The sequence below is a fragment of the Ovis canadensis genome, chromosome 23 (assembly GCF_042477335.2).
Source record: "Ovis canadensis isolate MfBH-ARS-UI-01 breed Bighorn chromosome 23, ARS-UI_OviCan_v2, whole genome shotgun sequence".
In the NCBI taxonomy this organism is placed as follows: domain Eukaryota; kingdom Metazoa; phylum Chordata; class Mammalia; order Artiodactyla; family Bovidae; genus Ovis; species Ovis canadensis.
In genome coordinates, this window is record NC_091267.1 from 46,661,195 (window position 1) to 46,678,822 (window position 17,628).

The following is a 17,628-nucleotide window of genomic DNA, read 5'->3' on the forward strand; positions in this document are numbered from 1 at the left end:
CAGCAGGTGGCCTGTGAGCACCTTTGGGCCTCTCTGGTTCATGCCTCTTCAAGCAGATGACTTGGGAAAGCACACCTAAGAGCAACGACTCAAGCCCAGTTTGTTCCTGGCCTGGAAGAAGCTTCAGCTTGTTTATTTTGTTCAGGTCTTTGAACCTCTTTGGTGAAGTCCCATATACTTCTCGGAAAACCTGGAGAATGATTCCTTCCGTTTGATGGGTGGTGCTTTCTGGCTTTCTGAGTGCTTTTTCATTTATTCCTGAATTCAGTCTTCCCACCTGAACTGTGCCGTAACCGGGGTCGGGGGTGGTCAGGAGTGAGTAGGAGGTGGGAGACTCCTCCTCAGCACAGCTGGGTGACTCGCTCCAGGTGCAGCTGGGCTCAGCATTTATTAAGGATCAGGGCCCAGGACTCCTGAGCTCCTGCCCCTCAAGCTCATTCTCCAGCCCCATCTCTTCTGCCTGGTGGGTAGAAACACCTTTGCTTTGAAACAGATGGTGTCGATTATGAAGGGTGACCTTGTAAATAGGACCCAGAGAGCATTGGGTCATCTTTATTGTCCCATAGAGCGCCGAGTGCTGAGGAGGGGGAGCAGAGACTCCAGATGCCCGTCTGTTAGTCATGCGAGAGGTGGGGGGGTTTTCTTTGACTGGATTCCTGTCACTCCTGCGGGTGATGAGCCCGAGTGCCCCTTGGCCAGCACCTGCTTGCCCTGTTGGTCTGTTGAGAATTGTGTGCAAGAGGGGTGGGGTGGGGTGAGGTGAGAATTCCAAGGGGTGGGTCCCTAGTATGTAAGTTACAGGTCAACATCAGTAGTTGTTACCCTCCTTGGCTTACTTGCCTTTCCACACTTCAGTAGATGGATGATGGCCTTTTAGTGGGAAACCCAGAATCGGAAAGAGCAGTACTGTACCTAGAACCACTGGGTTTACAGACAAAATTATCATTCCTTTTGTATAGGAATGGTGGAACTTTGTAAGTTCTTGCCAAAGGTTTGGGACGTGGCATTGCTGAATGCTTGTCGCTTCCCCATTTGTATAAGTTCCCTCCCTCCCTTGTGGCCTAAACCTATGACTTAATGAATCAAGCTGAGGTAAGGCATAATTGCTGGTTTAAAATATCGAAAGGATGAATTCAGAGACAAGTCTTGTGGGCCCTTAGATTTCCCCCCCAGCACCCCTCCATCTCCTGCCTGCTTTTCCTCCCATGTTTTCAGGGCCTGTTGTGAGGTTTGTGTCTTTTCATCAGGGACCAGCGCCGCTCAGCTCCTTGCAGGGTGTGTGGGTCACGTGCCCTTGTCCTTGGAGACAGTTCACTGTCTTGCATCTGTGCCCATTTTTCAAAAATGGCTTTTCCATCAGGCACCTCGGAAGCCATGGTTACTTCTCAAAAGCCGCTGTTTCCCTACAGGACAGCTGACTGCACAGTCATGCCAGCCGTGACCCTGGCCAGCTTGGCGGAGCTTGGTGGCCTTGCTAACGAGATGAGTCATACTCGTGCACCCCCCTGACTTTTCTGATGCCAGGTGACTCTCACATGGGGAATAGGAACGGCCCTTGAGAAATCTTTATGCAAGAGGTTTTACATGTTTTCAAGATTCTGAGATGATTTTCCTTAAAGTATGCACATTTCTTGCGTTTTACTTAAACTCAAGGACAAGATACTCGTTCCTGTTCCTCCTCCTTATGGGTTGTTTTTTTTTTTCCCCCACATAACTCATGCTGTGCTGATATTAATTAACCTTAGCAGATATGGAACTGTTCTTTCATTATTTACACCTGACTCAGTTCCTTATCCTGATGTGTAAAAATAGAGCCTTAGTAATCATAGACTGACGTACTATCTTGCTTTCCTCTACACTGATTGATAGTGATTCTTGTGTGGAACTGTCGCTTCCTCTTAATAAATAATGTAGCAGGAAGTAGAAATCATGTAAGTAATTTCTATTACTTTGCTGATTGACTTCACAAGTCCGTTTTGGACTTTGTTGTTACTCATTCGCTAAGTGGTGTCCACCTCTTTTGTGCCCCCATGGACTGCGACATGCTCGGCTTCCCTGTCCTTCACTGTCTCCTGGAGTTTGTTCAGACTCTAGTCCATTGAGTTGATGATGCCATCCAACCATCTCATCCTCTGCCTCCCGCTTCTCCTCCTGCCCTCACTGTTTCCCAGCCTCAGGGTCTTTTCCAGTATGAAGTCAGCTCTTCATATCAGGTGGCCAAAGTATTGGAGCTTCATCTTCAGTACCAGTCCTTCCAATGAATATTCAGGGTTGATTTCCTTTAGGATTGACTGGTTTGATGGCCTTTCTGTCCAAGGGACTCTCAAGAGTCTTCTCCAGCATTGAGCTTTGGGTTTAATTAATGCTTTCAAAATGTTCAACTAACTGGTGCCTCTGGCTTTTACTTCGCTTGGCAGGTACTGTTGGACGCTTCTGTGAATGAGGGCATTTTTTGCTGTTGAAATTTGTGTTATCCCTGAGGTCCTAATGAACCGTTTTCTGTTGACTTTTGCAGGTATTTTCAGAATCCTGCATTTGGTATGGCGAGTGTGGAATCGCATCTGGAGATAAGAGATACAACTGCAGATATTCTGGGCCACCAAATCCATTGCCACATAATGGCTACGACCTAGTGCAGGTGAGTGAGCAGTCTTGGGAACACGAAACACTAATCAGAGATCCTCTGCAGTTACACTGTAAATATTCCCCGTGGGGTGGGGGTAGAGGTGGAATGAACGGGCTTCTCTTGTCCCAGATTCTCACCTGTAGCACAGAGAAGATAACATACTAACTCTGCAGGCGTCATTTTTCTGGGGTTGACTATGCCTTGCTCATAAAGTTTCCCAGTAGCAGGTTACTACTGAGGGACGTGGTCTTGGTACCTCCCATGTTGCTCTTTGCAGCTTCTTCAAAATACACTCAGAGTTACTCAGAGTTAGTCCCTTTTGTTCCTAGACAAGGCTGCTGAGTGGCTGTGACTCGCTTGTCCTCTGTTCACTTTCGCGGTTCCTCCAGTTTCCACCGAGAGCCTGTGACCTTTGACTGCCACCAGGAATCTGTTTCTTGTCTCTTTTACCATCCCTGATACACAGGGATATTAGAAAAGAACTGGAAAAATCCAGGTTAAAAGGCTGGCTTTAGAGGCTGCAGTTATCTAAAACCCAGCTGACACGGTAGCAGGTCTTCTGGACTTATTTGCTTCTTCCATCACAATTTTTAAAGGCATTTGACTTTTCCTGGAGTGACTCACAGAAAATAGCATTCTGGTTAAACATAACCAAGTAACTGAAAAAGAAGTAAAATGATAGTCAAGGAAAGAGAGCGAGCTTCCCAATAAGAAAAAAAATTGAAATGTCTGTACTGCCTCTACTTTTGTGAATTGCTGGTTATCTATATCGCCATTTATTTGATCGCCTTTTATTTATTTATTTATCTTTAAAAAAATGTTTATTTTATTTTCTTACTTTACAATACTGTATTGGTTTTGCCCTACATTGACAGGAGTCCATCACGGGTGTACATGAATTCCCAACCCTGAGCGCACTCTCACCTCCCTCCCCATATCTTCTCTCTGGGTCATCCCAGTTTGATCGCCTTTTAAAAGAATTCTCCAAGAACTTTGCAAATAGGTGTCACCCTTGTATACCTAAAAAAGGATGATGTGCATAAAGTGATCTCTTTGAGGAGCGTTTGTGTTTATTTAACTTGGCTACTCTGATGTTCATGTTTTCTCTCCCGAAAGGAGCTCTGTCCAGGGTTCTTCTTTGGCGAAGTCAGGCTTTGCTGTGATGTCCAGCAGCTTCACACACTGAAAGACAACCTGCAGCTGCCTCTGCAGTTTCTGTCCAGGTGGGTTGACTGCCAGGCATGCAGAGAAAATGGGTTTGAAAGTTAGTTCTTGTTTCATTCTAAGAATGCTATCTTAGGATTTCTCAGAGATAAAGAAGAACTTCTGATAAAGTAGTAATGATCAGACTTCGTTCTCACTATCGTTACATTCAGAGTTGCTACTTGGTTTGCTTCTGAGATGTCTTCACCCCAAAGGGGACCTGCACTGGGGTCTAGGTCCTTTCAGACTTGAGCCCCTTCGCACGGTGGAGAGGAGAGGTTCCGGGGATCCTGCCCGGGTCTCTGACCCCAGACCCTCCTCTACACAGTCCCCTGAGTCACCTGCCTCCCCTGTTTTGTGCATGGTTCTCTCTTCCTCATTGGAGCCTGCCTCTGGGGACTGTTCACAAGCCTGATCTGGCAGAGTCGGCTGGTTTTGTCAAAGTTAGTTTGCTGTCCACTGTGTTCTCTGTGACTGGGGCAGTGAAAAGGGCCGCATAATAGATGTTCTCCAAGCTTACCCTGCAGTTTTCAAATGTGAGAAGAGTGAGCTGGTGGTGGCCTTCCGAGCAGCACGTTGTGAGCCCCCGATGCAGGTGGAGAGAAGGCCACGTGCTTCTCTATGCAGGTCTCACTGCAGGTGACAGGCCTCCAGTGGGCATCCTTGTTTCTTGCCAGATTTCCAGTTGGCATTGTGGAGCGGAACACCATCCCTCTGTATGTTCTGTGAGGACATCATACAATGTAGTAATAGATCTGATTAGAGCATTAGAGTTGAGACTCTAATCAGGCCAGTGTATCTTATGGAAGGAAATCTCATGGTTCTTGCTGGAGCCAGATTGAAGCTGTCATTCGGCCAAATACATTTATTTAGCATCTACTCTACGTGAGGCATTATGGGCATCAGCATCAAAAGATAGCCAAGTATTTCCCGTGTCGTCAGAGGCAGCAAAGCTTTATTTATAATAGCAATGAGATGCTAATATGGAATATCGTGCAGCTGTCCAAACTGATGACTGTAGAAGTTAAGTGGAGTGCCATGGAGAGAAGTTTGTAATTTCTGGAAAGTGGTAGGAAGCAGTGGACCCCAGGAGTGATTTCTGTTCAGGTGGTGTAATTGTCATTCCTGTCTGTCACAGTAAAGCGTGGGACTCCTGAAAGCAAGTCATTTTGTGTTCTGCTCCTTCACTAGACTGGAGGCTTTTGTTTTATTTTTGGCCGCGCCGTGCAGCGTGTGGGATCTTAGTTTAGTTCCCTGACCAGGGATAGAACCCATGCCTCTTAACGTTGAAAGCGAGGAGTCTTAACCACCAGACCGCCAGGAGCGTCCCACGAGACCGGCACTTTGAAGGCCGAGACCAGACCATCCTTGTTCTGTGTCATGTGTGGTCATCTGGATGGGAGCAGAATGGGGGGCAGTCTGGATTGGTTGTGTTGCAAGAATGCAAGCCTGATGAAGGACTAGCTTTTGCAGATAACAGGGAACTAAAGGGGAAGACCGAGGGCTTCTGCCACATAACTGGTCAACATGAGAAGCTTAACAGAGGACAGCTTGTGGTTCTTTTGAAAACCAGGTGCTTCTGAAACGCATGTAGCTGGAGAACACCGCTGCTGTTCTTTCATCTTCTCTAATCATGGGGAGTCCTGTTGAGTTTAGAGACGGCCTAAGGTTATCTGCGGCTTGAAAGAGAGCCCTTCAGTAGGTTCCGAGATGAAAGCACTAATGTGTAAATCTCATTTTCCGCCTTTTTTATTTTCAATCAGAATGTCACCATGGTAGTCCTAAGTCCTTTTGGCTTCAAGATACAGGAAACATGACCGAATTATAAAGTGCAGGATTCAGAGAGCATTTGTTTCTTGAAATTACATCTGGGCAGCACAAATGTTAGTAATTAGGGTGGTTTTTAAAGACGTGTCTTTATTTTAACACGAGGTTTTAGGTTTGGAATTGCTGGGTTTAATACGTCCCTATGGTAATCAATTTACAATAAATCTTAAATAGTCTTTGTGTATTTTAAATCATCTTTTTGCTGGCCCTGTTATCCACGAGATCATTCAGAATGGTTTGCTTTTTCTTTAGATGTCCATCCTGTTTTTATAACCTAGTGAACCTGTTTTGTGAGCTGACATGTAGCCCTCGACAAAGTCAGTTTCTGAATGTTACAGCAACTGAAGATTATGTTGATCCTACTACAAATGAGACGAGAACAAATGTAAAAGAATTACAGTACTATGTTGGAGAGCATTTTGCCAATGGTAAGTAAACTTTTAAATTATCCCTCTTTTAGATTTGATATCAGGACAGTGGATCAAGTTGTCCTGTCAGCTCTGTGAAAAAGGACAGTTCTCAGTTCTGTTAGCACTGAAATGCCAGTGGAAATGTGAGTTGTTGCTTTGCTTGTCTTCTGGGACTTGAGCTACAACCTAAGAAACGATCTCCTTAAAGTATTTGCTTTAACTCCTTCCTAACTATAAGTTCCCTCATGGAAATTTTTAGTTTGTGCAAGCTTATTTCTATCCATTTTAGGAACCATTTGGGCTTTGGTTCTGTTGGACATGAAATGCATAACTTCATGAGTTATTGCAAGACTGCAGAGATGGGTGGAAGGGAGACCTAGTTGGCAGAGAGATTTTGCCTGTGAAGAAACCAGTCACCATAAGGGAAAGTAAGCAGGTGTGACAAACAGGAGAAAGGTATCCCAGCCACTGAAGATCATAGAACAGTCCGAAAAAGACCATGTCGTGTTTGTTGGAAACGACCGAAATGAAAGAGTTCTGAAAGAGTAGGACCCTAGGGAAAGAGAATGAACAGATTAGAAACAGAACCAACTGGAAGATCCAGTTAATGAGAAATAGTCATGCAAGTGGATTAAAAGATAGACTAGATGCAGCTGAATAAAGATCGGGCCCCAAAACAGTAAAATGAGAGAATGAGAATTCAGCAAAGTTGATGACTATAAGGGCAACTGTAGTCAGTTACTATAATGATCAATTAAAAATGTAACCAAAAAATTTAATAAAAAGCTTGCACTTTGATGGACACCATCAAAAAGAGGCAGAAATATTTGCAAAGCATGTATTTAATGAAGGACTTTTGTCCAGAATATATGAAGACCTCTGACAACTCAAAAAGAAAATAACCCAATTAAAAATGGGCAAAGAATCTGAGCAAACATTTTTCCGAGGATGTTATTTATACAAATAGTCAATACATTTATGCAAAGATGCTTAAAATCCGCATCAGGGGAATGCAAATCAAAACCGCAATGAGGTACCACTTGACAGGCAGTAGGGTGGCTGAAATAAAAAGACAAGTTCTGGCAGGTATAGGGAGAAATGGGAACCTTCATACACAGTTGGTGGGAATGTGAAACAGTGTAGTCACTTTGGAAAACAGTCTTGCAGTTCGTGAAGCCATTAAACATGAAATTACCCATATGACCCAACAATTCCACTCACAAGAGAAATGAAAACATATGTTCATAATAGCCAAAAGGCGGCTATATGAAACAACTCAGATATCCATCAACTGATACATACATAGATAGATAAACAAAATGTGGTATATCCATATGATGGAATGTTATTTGACCATAAAGAGAAAGAAAATAAGGATCCATGCTGCAACATGGATAGACCTTGAAAACATCATGCTAAGTGGTAGAAGCCAGTCACAAAAGACTATACATGATTTAATTTATATGAAATGTCTAGAATAGGCAAATCTGTAGACACAGAAGTAGATTAATAGTTGCTTAGGGCTTAAGGGGATGGGGAGATAAGGGAGCATTAGTTAAAGGTCCTGGGTTTCTTTCTTAAGGTGATGAAGATGTTTTAAAATTGACTGTGGTGATGATTTCTGAATATGCTAAAAGGCATCAAGTTGTAACTTTGAATTGGTGAATTGTGTGTGAGTTATCTCAATAAAGGTATAAACAAAGGAATGTGTAACTTAATATAGCTCATTTTAAAAACTACAAAATCTGAATGACAGATAATCTTAAATGCAAGTAGAGAAAAGGTGGAAATCACTTCAAAAGAATGACAATTGGAGATTTTCTGTCCAGCAAAGCTAGAGGCCCTAAAGCAGTGGGGTTATCACAGTTCTGAAAGGAACTATCGCGCTAGCTAACCTGCCTTTCAAGAGTGAGGGTAAAGCACAATGAATTTCTAAGTATCTCTCTAAAGGTTAGGGGAAGAAGGTTTTAGGAAGTTTCTAACTAGCAGGGACTGGCAATTGAATGTTAATATAAGACCCATTGAAGCCTAGTGTACTACAGTCCGTGGAGCACAGAGTCAGACAGGACTTGGCAACTGAACAGCAACAAAAACAAGTAAGACCCATTACTACTGCTTTCTTCTGTGCAGAAAGTCAGTGACATTGCTATTTCCTGTGTCTTTATGCATACTAAAATCAAGCTCCAGAAGAGAGTGTTGCTCAGTTCATTCGCAGGTGAATTCTATCCTGAGACCGGTTGTTACCCTGGAGGTTCCATCACTCACCAGCAGTAGTTTCTTGGAACGAGCTGCACTGGCTGAAGAGGCCCTGAGGGTCTTGCTTCTCCCTCCTTGGCCTTCAGTGTGCTCTTCCCTGCACGGGGGTGACACTTCTGCAGGGCCCTGTGAACTGGGATGGCCACGGCTTGTCCTGCCTTTGATTTTAAGTTGCTTGGAATCCGGCCTAGCCTGTCGCTTGCAGGGTGACGAGCCAGTGTCAGAGGTGACCTCTGTTCCTTCCCTCAGTGGTTGCTGTCCGGAGTCCCAGCCCCTGCTTGCTGGGAAACCCTGTCTGGATTTCCACGTTCACACGTGAGAGGCCCCCTGTAAGCTCTCACCTGGTGAATTCCAGCAGCGCGGTTTCAGCCTTCTCCCTTCCTGCCCCGCCAGCCATGTACAACGCCTGCCGGGATGTGGAGGCCCCCTCGAGCAACGAGAAGGCCCTGGGGCTGCTGTGTGGGCGTGAGGCCAGCGCCTGCAATGCTACCAACTGGATCGAGTACATGTTCAACAAGGACAATGGCCAGGCGCCCTTCACCATCACCCCTGTCTTTTCAGGTGGGGACGAGACCCCCCACCCCCCCAGGTTTGGTGTATTGTACTTAACGGTTTTTTAAAGCCGGGGAACCCTAACATGCAATAAGAAGATGAATTCAGATCAGTAGGTCCTGGAGTTTCCTCCAGCAAGAGGTAGCTGGAGGGGTAACCTCTGGGTTATCAGGGGCTGGATGAGCAGGTAGAGAGGAAGAGTTGCCTTCAGGTACTGATACATACTTGAAGGAATAAGTCATTTGTAAAAAAAAAAAAAAGAGCCTTTTCAAAAAATAAAATGGATAGACAACCAGGACCTGCTGTGCAGCACAGGCAGCTCTGCTCAGTGTCACATAGCAGCCTGGAGGGGGGAGGGGAGTCTGAGGGAGAATTGGGGACATGTGTACATATGGCTGAGTCCCTTTGCCTTTCACCTGAAACTGTTACACTGTTAATTGGCCACATTCCAATACAAAATAAAAAATGTAAAATAAAAAGAGGAGCCTTTTCAGAAGCTTTGCCTTAGTATTAAACTAGCTCCTCAGTGGAGATAAACATTTGATTAAAAGTTTACACTGAAATATGGTGGACTTGAACGTTGCTGATCAGCCCTGTGCCCAAAGTTATTGAGGTTAACTTAAAATTTTGCAGGACTAAACAGCAAAGCATAACTCCATCACCCAGAAACCTCCAGTCTTTCTTATTCTTCGGGTTGCATGACTTCTTTCAGTGTGCTTATCATTCGGTTAAAGTATGATTTAGTACTACTGCTGCTACTGCTAAGTCACTTCAGTCGCGTCCAACTCTGTGCGACCCCATAGACGGCAACCCACAAGGCTCCCTCGTCCCTGGGATTCTCCAGGCAAGAACACTGGAGTGGGTTGCCATTTCCTTCTCCAGTGCATGAAAGTGAAAAGTGAAAGTGAAGTTCCTCAGTTGTGTCCAACCCTCAGCGACCCCATGGACTACAGTCCTCCAGGCTCCTCTGTCCATGGGATTTTCCAGGCAAGAGGACTGGAGTGGGATGATGATTTAGTAACCCCCTTGTAATTAACTTTTTTTAATGGAGATTCTTAACACACTCCTTCCTACAGATCTTCCGACCCATGGGATGCAGCCCATGAACAATGCCACCAAGGGCTGTGACGAGTCGGTGGACGAGGTCACGGGGCCGTGCAGCTGCCAGGACTGCTCGGCTGTCTGCGGCCCCAAGCCCCAGCCCCCGCCCCCTCCCGTTCCCTGGAGAATCCTGGGTCTCGACGCCATGTACGTCATCATGTGGAGCACCTACATGGCTTTCCTGCTCGTGTTTTTTGGAGCGTTCTTTGCTGTGTGGTGCTACAGGTAATCTGTTTTGTTTCCCATCCCCCCAGACAAGAAGAGCAAACTTAGCCCAGTGGCATTTCTAAGCTTTCACTTGGTAGACTTTGGTTCCTGAGAGTAAGAACAAAGATCTGCATTAATACAGTTCCAGGACTTGCTTATGTCCTGCATCTAGTCAACCATCAAAAGCCTATTTAGACGTTGAGATATTTAAAGTTCGTTTCATTGGTTTATTCAAAAATGGCGTGTGATTTAAAAGACCCATTTTTTAACAGAAAGTCTTTGGAGCCAAGTCTGATGCAAATCCTTTTAAATGCGGTTCCGTAGTCCTTTTAGATACCTCCGTCTTGACTTAGGACAACACATTCATTTAACACTTTTGTCTTTTGAAATAATTTTAGACTTACTAAAAGGGTGCAGAAATAGTTAGAGTTGATATCTCTACTGGCTTCCTCTAATGTTACCACTCACATCACCCATAGTATATAATTTAATCAAAACCATGAAAGTAACATTGGTATACCATTATTGGTTAAACCACTGTTTTTTTTAGGTTTTACCAGTTTTTCCTCTAAGGTTCTTCCTTTTTCTGTTTCAGGACCCCATGTCACATTCATTTCTTGTTTTATTTGTCTCCTTCAATCCGTGACAGTTGCTCATCTCTCCTTTTCTTTTATGACCTTGACACTTTTGATGAGTGCTGGTCTTTTGTAAAATAATACCCCAATAATAATACCCGAATTTGGTTTTACCTGATGTTTTCTCATGATTAGGTGGAGGTGTTTGACAACATCTCAGACTCGATGTGTCTTTCTCAGTGTATCATGTCAACAGCTTCTGATGCCAGTATGTGTCATCACTGGTGATATTAGGCTACATCATTTGGTTTAGAAGGTGTCTGCTGGGTTTTTCCACTGTGAAGCTACTGTTCCTTCCTTTGGAGTTGATAAACACCTTTTGGGAGCTGTGTTGAGACTGTGCTGATAACCTCATTTCTCCTCAAACTGTCGTCCACTGATTCTAGCATCCATCCGTGGGTCTTCAACACTCAAGTCTTGAGGTTTTTACCTAATGGTGACATTTTGTTTCCCTCGTTCCTTCTCCATTTACTGACTGGACTTACTCTCTTATTCCTTCTCCCCTACTTACTTACCTAATATTTATTTAGTTATGTTTACCTAATGCACTTAAAAAAAAATAACTGTGATCTCTGTTTCGTATCATCATTTATATTTTTGCTGAGATCTTCCCAGTTTTGACCACTGGCAGCACCTTCTGCTGGCTCCTGTGTGTTTTTTAAGCATGTCCTCACCTTTCTCAAGCTTGTTCTTTTTTCTGGAATCACAGGATGTTTCCGTATTTTCCCTGCCCCAGCACTAGAAGCACCCTCTTCTGCAAGGAACCCTGGTTCCTTTCCCTGGAAAAGGGTGTTTAGAAACCAAGATCTAGGCACCAGATGTGCTCATTGTTCCTGGAATATAGTGTTCACTGTGTTTTTAAAGAACCTAAAACTTTTAAAGCTGAGTGAGGGCTACAAGGTGAAATTATCTTCTTAATACCTTCTTAAAATTTCCCCTGAGACTAGTGAGCAGAGAGACCTGGAGCAAGGGAACTTTGGGAAAGGAAGGCACCAGTTAGGAAGGAAGCAAACAGGATGAGGAAGTAAGCTTTTAATAGGGTTGTGTGACCGTCAAGAACAATCTCATGATGCTGAAGTCCACTAACATGACTTATGTGCTTTTGTCTTTCAGAAAACGGTATTTTGTCTCTGAGTTTACCCCCATTGATGGCAATATACCTTTCTCTATAAACGCTAGTGACAAAGGTAGGCACATTTGTACTTAAGTAAAAGGGTTGGCACCGTTGGCAAGAGAGTGTTTCTTTCTTTACCGTTGACGCGCCTATCTGGGAGCAGCACTGAGCCCGTGCTGTGGACACGACTGATGGGGCAGGGTCCCTGTGTTTGCAGCACTGACAGCTGGAAACGGGTGGCAGATGGGAATCGCCTGGCTCATAATATCTGTAGAGTGAACCTGGCCTGGGGTGAGAGCAGAGGGCAGGAACAGTTGGAGGGAACTGCTTTGGCTGGAATGCTCAGAGCACTTGGCTTTTCCGAGGCTTCTGTGTGAGTACTGTCTCTCTCGGGGAGGGGCTGGCGGTCACTGTGGGCCGGTGAGCAGGGCCGCTTCTCCAGCAGACAGGTAGCTGGGCAGGGCAGGGGATGGTCTCATGCACGTCCCTGGGTGTCCCTGTGTGGCTGTGAGTCTCGCCACATGCAGTGGTAGCTAACACTCTCCCTGTTCCGACTTTCAGGAATGGCTTGGCTCTTAACCTTCCCCCTCCCTTCCTCTCCTGCTCTTCCAGGGGGGCCAACCTGCTGTGACCCTCTGGGTGCCGCCTTGGAGGCCCATCTGCGGCGGCTTTTCGAACGGTGGGGCTCCTTCTGTGTGAGGCACCCCGGCTGTGTCGTGTTCTTCTCCGTGGCCTTCATCGCCGCCTGTTCCTCAGGCCTGGTGTTCGTCCAGGTCACAACCGACCCGGTGGACCTCTGGTCGGCCCCCGGCAGCCGGGCCCGCCAGGAGAAGGAGTACTTCGACACGCACTTCGGGCCCTTCTTCCGCACCGAGCAGCTCATCATCCGGGCCCCCCACACCCCGCCGCACACATACGAGCCCTACCCCTCCGGAGCCGACGTGCCCTTCGGGCCTCCCCTCGCCATAGACATTCTGCACCAGGTAATCAGCTCTTGGCAGAAGCCACTTCCAGGGAAGCCAGCACCAGGCCAGCTTTCAACCAGATTACTTGATGTGGGTTTCGGGCTGACTGTGATGGTTTATCTAGTAAACCTTAATGATAAGACACTTTTCACTTACTTTCAAAAAAGTGGCCAGTGTTGAACTTAATGAAAAATTTACTGTAGACCACTTTTGTATTTATTTCATACAGGAGGTCTTGCTTGAAATTGAGAAGAGCATGTCTCTATTGAAACAGAATGTATTTATTAATATATTCACCTTCAGAACTTAATAATTTTTTCCGCTAGTAATTGAAAAGTAATACACCAGGACCCAAAGGGATAAAGCTTCTTGTGTTGTCCTAGAGACCTCGGAGGGGCTGCTGGATCACTGCGGACCCTCACCCCCCAGCAACTGTAGGAATGACCTTGTCACTGCCTGAATGTGGGCTCCTGGCCTGCGTTTGGAATAAGATCCACCCCATGCTCCTACAGAATCCTTTAAATCTGCCCATCCTCCCTTCCCACACTTGCCCTGGAGAGCTGTCTGTAAATTAACTGCCTCCCACTTAATTCTCAATGAACAGTTGTACATTTGCATACTTTTTCCTCTCAACATTGCTCTTGCCCTACAGAACGTCTGATAGCTGAGAAAACATCAGCATGTTCCCAAGAGTCTAACACAATCTTTTACACCTGGTGACCATTGCTTTCTCCCAGTTTGTTGCAAAAGGTGCACATGTTGTCATTTACCTCCTGCAGTGTATTTGTATTCTCTACTAGAAAAAATGAGAATATATGTAAATAAGCATAGTATGGAGCGAGGTGGTGGTTGTTGGGGACGGGAGGGCCTGTCAGGAAGACCCAGCAGATGTCCCCGGGCTCCCCTTCGAGGCCACTGTTGCTCCAGGTGGGAGGGCCCGTGTTGGTGTGTCCTTCTGTGGGATGTAGCCTGTCATGGTGTCCCCTCCCCCTCTCTCTGAGTGCCCCAGTTTGCTGATCCTCAGCAAAATTATGGTAAACTTAAAAATATTTTCATCCTCATTTATCTCAGTCTTCTCCCCTGTCTGAGGAAGGATTTTCCCCAGACTCTTTTATCTTCTAACCACTGCCCCCCCGCCACTGCCCCAGAGCAGTAAGCGTTAATCAACATCTGAAGGAAAACTGATGTATCTCTGGGTTTATTTGAAAATATCCTCTTTCAGGTCCTTGACTTACAAACCGCCATCGAGAGCATCACTGCTTCTTACAACAACGAGACTGTGACCCTGCGGGATATCTGCGTGGCGCCCCTCACGCCATACAACCAGAATTGCACCGTCCTGAGCGTGCTGAACTACTTCCAGAACAGCCACTCCGTGCTGGACCATCAGGTCGGGGACGACTTCTTCGTGTATGCGGATTACCACACGCACTTCCTCTACTGCGTCCGGTACGTGGCGGGGGTGGTCCTTCCTCTGTCCCTCCAGCAGGTGACAGCTGCTGTGGCCGCACACTGCTGTAGTTGCTAGAGCCCAAGCAGGGAGCAAACAGCGGGACCCTCAGGGTAAAGTGATACTCGGCCTGATGCTGGGTCAAGGCAGCGCCAGGTCCAGGCGATGCCATGGGAGAAGGGAGAAGGAAGCCGGGCGAGGATGGGCTTGCCTGGAAGTGCCACTCCCAAGTGCAGCAGAGCCTGCTCAGCAGAGGGGAACAGAGGGAGCCTGTGAGAGTTGGGGAAATGCTTTCCAAGTAGACGGGCAGCAGGTGCAAAGGCCCTGAGGTGGAGTGTTCACCATGTGTCATCGAGGTACCTCCCAGCCCCTGACTCCCTCCCAGCTGGATGACACCTAGTTGCATCTGCCATACCACCCCAAGCATTTCTGAGCTGGTTTCTTGGTGCAAAGACAGAAGCCTCTAATGCCTTTTCTTATCTTTCAAATATAAATTGATTTCACAACATGCAGCGTCCCCTCAAGGAGTGGGGGCCGGATTGCAGTTCAGTTTAGATGGGAGAACACTGAAGTTGCTTCGCGTCCCAGGCTTGTCTGGCCGCGCAGGCCAGCGTGTGGTTTGAGTTAGTCACAGAGAAGCCGCGCGGGGTGACCTGTGAGGTGACCTTTAGGCCTGCCCTGTGGCAGGAGGAGCTCTCGCTTCTCTGCCCTCCCTGGACGCCCTGTCACTTGGCCTGACCTGGCCCACAGAAAGTTGTTCAGCCACTCAGACAACCGCTCTGGCTGTTCGTTCATTACAGAAGCAGAGAAATCGCTCCCCGTCACCTTTGAACATGCTGCTCAATTAACCACGTCTCCACAGCCAAGTACTCTGGCTTCTGGCCCCGTTCAGTGACCTGAGGTTCCGTCTGTTCTTGTTCCTGGAGTGTGGCTGACTCCAGGCGCTTGTGCTGTGTTTACGGTCTTCAGGTGGTCACTTCTATAAACACGAGCCTGTGAAGCAATAAGTGCTTTGATTGTTCCCAGGTGCCAACAGAATAAAAACCCCAACCGCTGGTCAAGATGCTCACCCCTTCCTTCCATTGCCTCCTTCTTCCTTCCCAGCCCCACCCCCTCCTTGGGAGGCCCCCATCATGGATACCCCATGCACAGACTCAGGCCTTCCTGTGGTCCCTCAGGCCACTGTCTGTTCTCTTTTCTCCTCATGCTCTTTTCTTCTCTTCCTGCTGGTATGGTGCCTGGAAGCCTTCACCTCCTCCTGTGCAGGTGAATTCCCCCTCCTCCTTAGAGACCGGGTCTGTACCTAAAGTTCTCTTTATAGTGACAGCTTTCACCTCATATTAGCAGCTTCCTCCTCTGGGCACCAGCTGATGTCAGCCACATCTGACTGTATTTGCCTGCCTCTCTCTCAGTGACTCTGAGCTCCAAAAGCAAATACTGAACTGTATCATTCACCCAAGGGGACCTCAGGCCCACATTCTTAATCAGCCTCGTGACTGTTGTGTAAACGTCTGGGTTTCTGTGATGTGTTGAGGTTGTTCTAATTGGAATGTGTTCTCTGAATTCCTGGCAGGGCTCCTGCTTCCCTGAATGACACCAGTTTGCTCCACGATCCTTGCCTGGGGACGTTTGGTGGCCCAGTGTTCCCATGGCTTGTGCTTGGAGGCTATGATGGTAAGTGAGAGAAGCTTTTACTCTCCTTACTGGATAAAGCAGTCTTGGTTCTGTCATTAACAGTCAGGTGGTAATTATGAGGATGTCATCAGTCAGACACTCATTAATTACCCAATATACTGCATCCCAAATACCATATGTCCTTTGGCTTTCGGTTTTTCGTGCATTTGGAAGAAGTGGTTTAAGCCATTTTTAGGTTACTTTCCAAGAAGCTGTCAACAGCTAAGGACATATTCCCAGAACAACGTCACTGTTAACACCCACATAATATGTTACTTGGTCTCAACATCCACATAATATGTTGCTCAGTCTCAAGTTCATGGGACCCTTGAAACTCATCCAGAGAGCCCCCAGTGAGTCCATGGACCTCGGGTTAAGAACATCAGTAATGGAGGAGAGACGTGAGATATAGAGGGAAAGAAAGGAGATTTTTTTTTTTTCCTTCTAAACCACCTTGGTTAAGGAGTCAGACAATTCCAGTGGGAGGAGCAGTGGGGCTTTGCTCAGATTACTCCAGGTAGATGGGGTAATAACTCACGTGGTAGCTTTGGCGTCTGAAGCCTAATTATAAGCAGCTCAACAGGTTTTTCTCCAGCCGGTTGAAGAGGCCAGATATTCTTCTCATCCGGTGGGAAGGGAGAGATTATGAGTTATAAAGTAATTTTTAGATGGAGAAGGTATTTCTAAGCAGGACACACAATGCAAAGCCGCAATAGGAAACCATGATGAGTTTGACTGTGTGAGAATTTAAAGTTCCTGTGTAGAGAAGAAACGTAAAATTTTAAGAAACTGAACAAATAGCCAACTGGAGCAGGAAAAAAGTTAGTATACATAACAGTGTTTCCTTAATACAGAGAGCTCTTGAGGAAAAAAGACAAGGTCAGCCCCCCAAAAGAAGTGGGCAGAGCTCTGTGCATGTTAATAAGAGAAGTACAAAGGGCTTTTAATTGTATGGAGAAAGTGCTGAACCTTACTCAAGCTAGTGAAACACCTCTCACTTCAGTCTTTTACATAACAAACAGATTATCAAAGATCTAAAGTCAAAGCATTAGTCACTCAGTGGTATCCAACTCTTTGAAACCCCATGGTCTCTTGTAGCCTGCCAGGCTCCTCTGTCAATGGGTTTTCCCAGGCAAGAATGCTGGAGTGTGTTGCCTTTTCCTCCTCCAGAGGATCTTCCCAACTCAGGGCTCGAACCTGGTTTCTTGGCGTTGCAGGCAGTCTTTATAGTCTTATGGTCTTCCGTGGTGGCTCAGATCAGATGGTAAAGCAAAGATCTGAGAATTTGACAAAACTGTGTGTGCATGAAACCCTGCTTGGGCAAACTGCATTTTGGCGGGAGTGTAGATGGTTCTAGAATATAAGCGCTAGGAAAGTTGAGGTTTTTAACCTCTGTTGCTCATTAATGTATCCACAGTCCCTAAAACAACACGGGCACACAGTAGGTCTCAGCAAATACTTTGTTGAATAAAGTAATGAAAAACAGGATGGCATTTTTGGAGCGCAGTTTGGGAGATCCATCCGAATTTAAAATGTCCTTTTTTTTTTTTGGATTCTGAGTACTTGTATGATTTGATCCTACAAATATAGATTTTATGTGTTAGAAAT

At 46.1% G+C, this 17,628-nt stretch overlaps 1 protein-coding gene across 1 annotated transcript in view; it reads left to right on the forward strand.

The window, feature by feature from the left end:
- The window catches only part of NPC1 (NPC intracellular cholesterol transporter 1), a 44,066-nt gene that overhangs the window by 8,017 nt on the left and 18,421 nt on the right, over nucleotides 1–17,628 (forward strand). Inside the window, exons 2-10 of the mRNA XM_069569238.1 lie at nucleotides 2,516–2,638; nucleotides 3,743–3,849; nucleotides 5,909–6,084; nucleotides 8,716–8,883; nucleotides 9,951–10,200; nucleotides 11,931–12,004; nucleotides 12,544–12,914; nucleotides 14,119–14,345; nucleotides 15,920–16,020. Coding sequence (XP_069425339.1) covers nucleotides 2,516–2,638; nucleotides 3,743–3,849; nucleotides 5,909–6,084; nucleotides 8,716–8,883; nucleotides 9,951–10,200; nucleotides 11,931–12,004; nucleotides 12,544–12,914; nucleotides 14,119–14,345; nucleotides 15,920–16,020 — 1,597 coding nt within the window. The remainder of the gene's footprint in view (nucleotides 1–2,515; nucleotides 2,639–3,742; nucleotides 3,850–5,908; nucleotides 6,085–8,715; nucleotides 8,884–9,950; nucleotides 10,201–11,930; nucleotides 12,005–12,543; nucleotides 12,915–14,118; nucleotides 14,346–15,919; nucleotides 16,021–17,628) is intronic.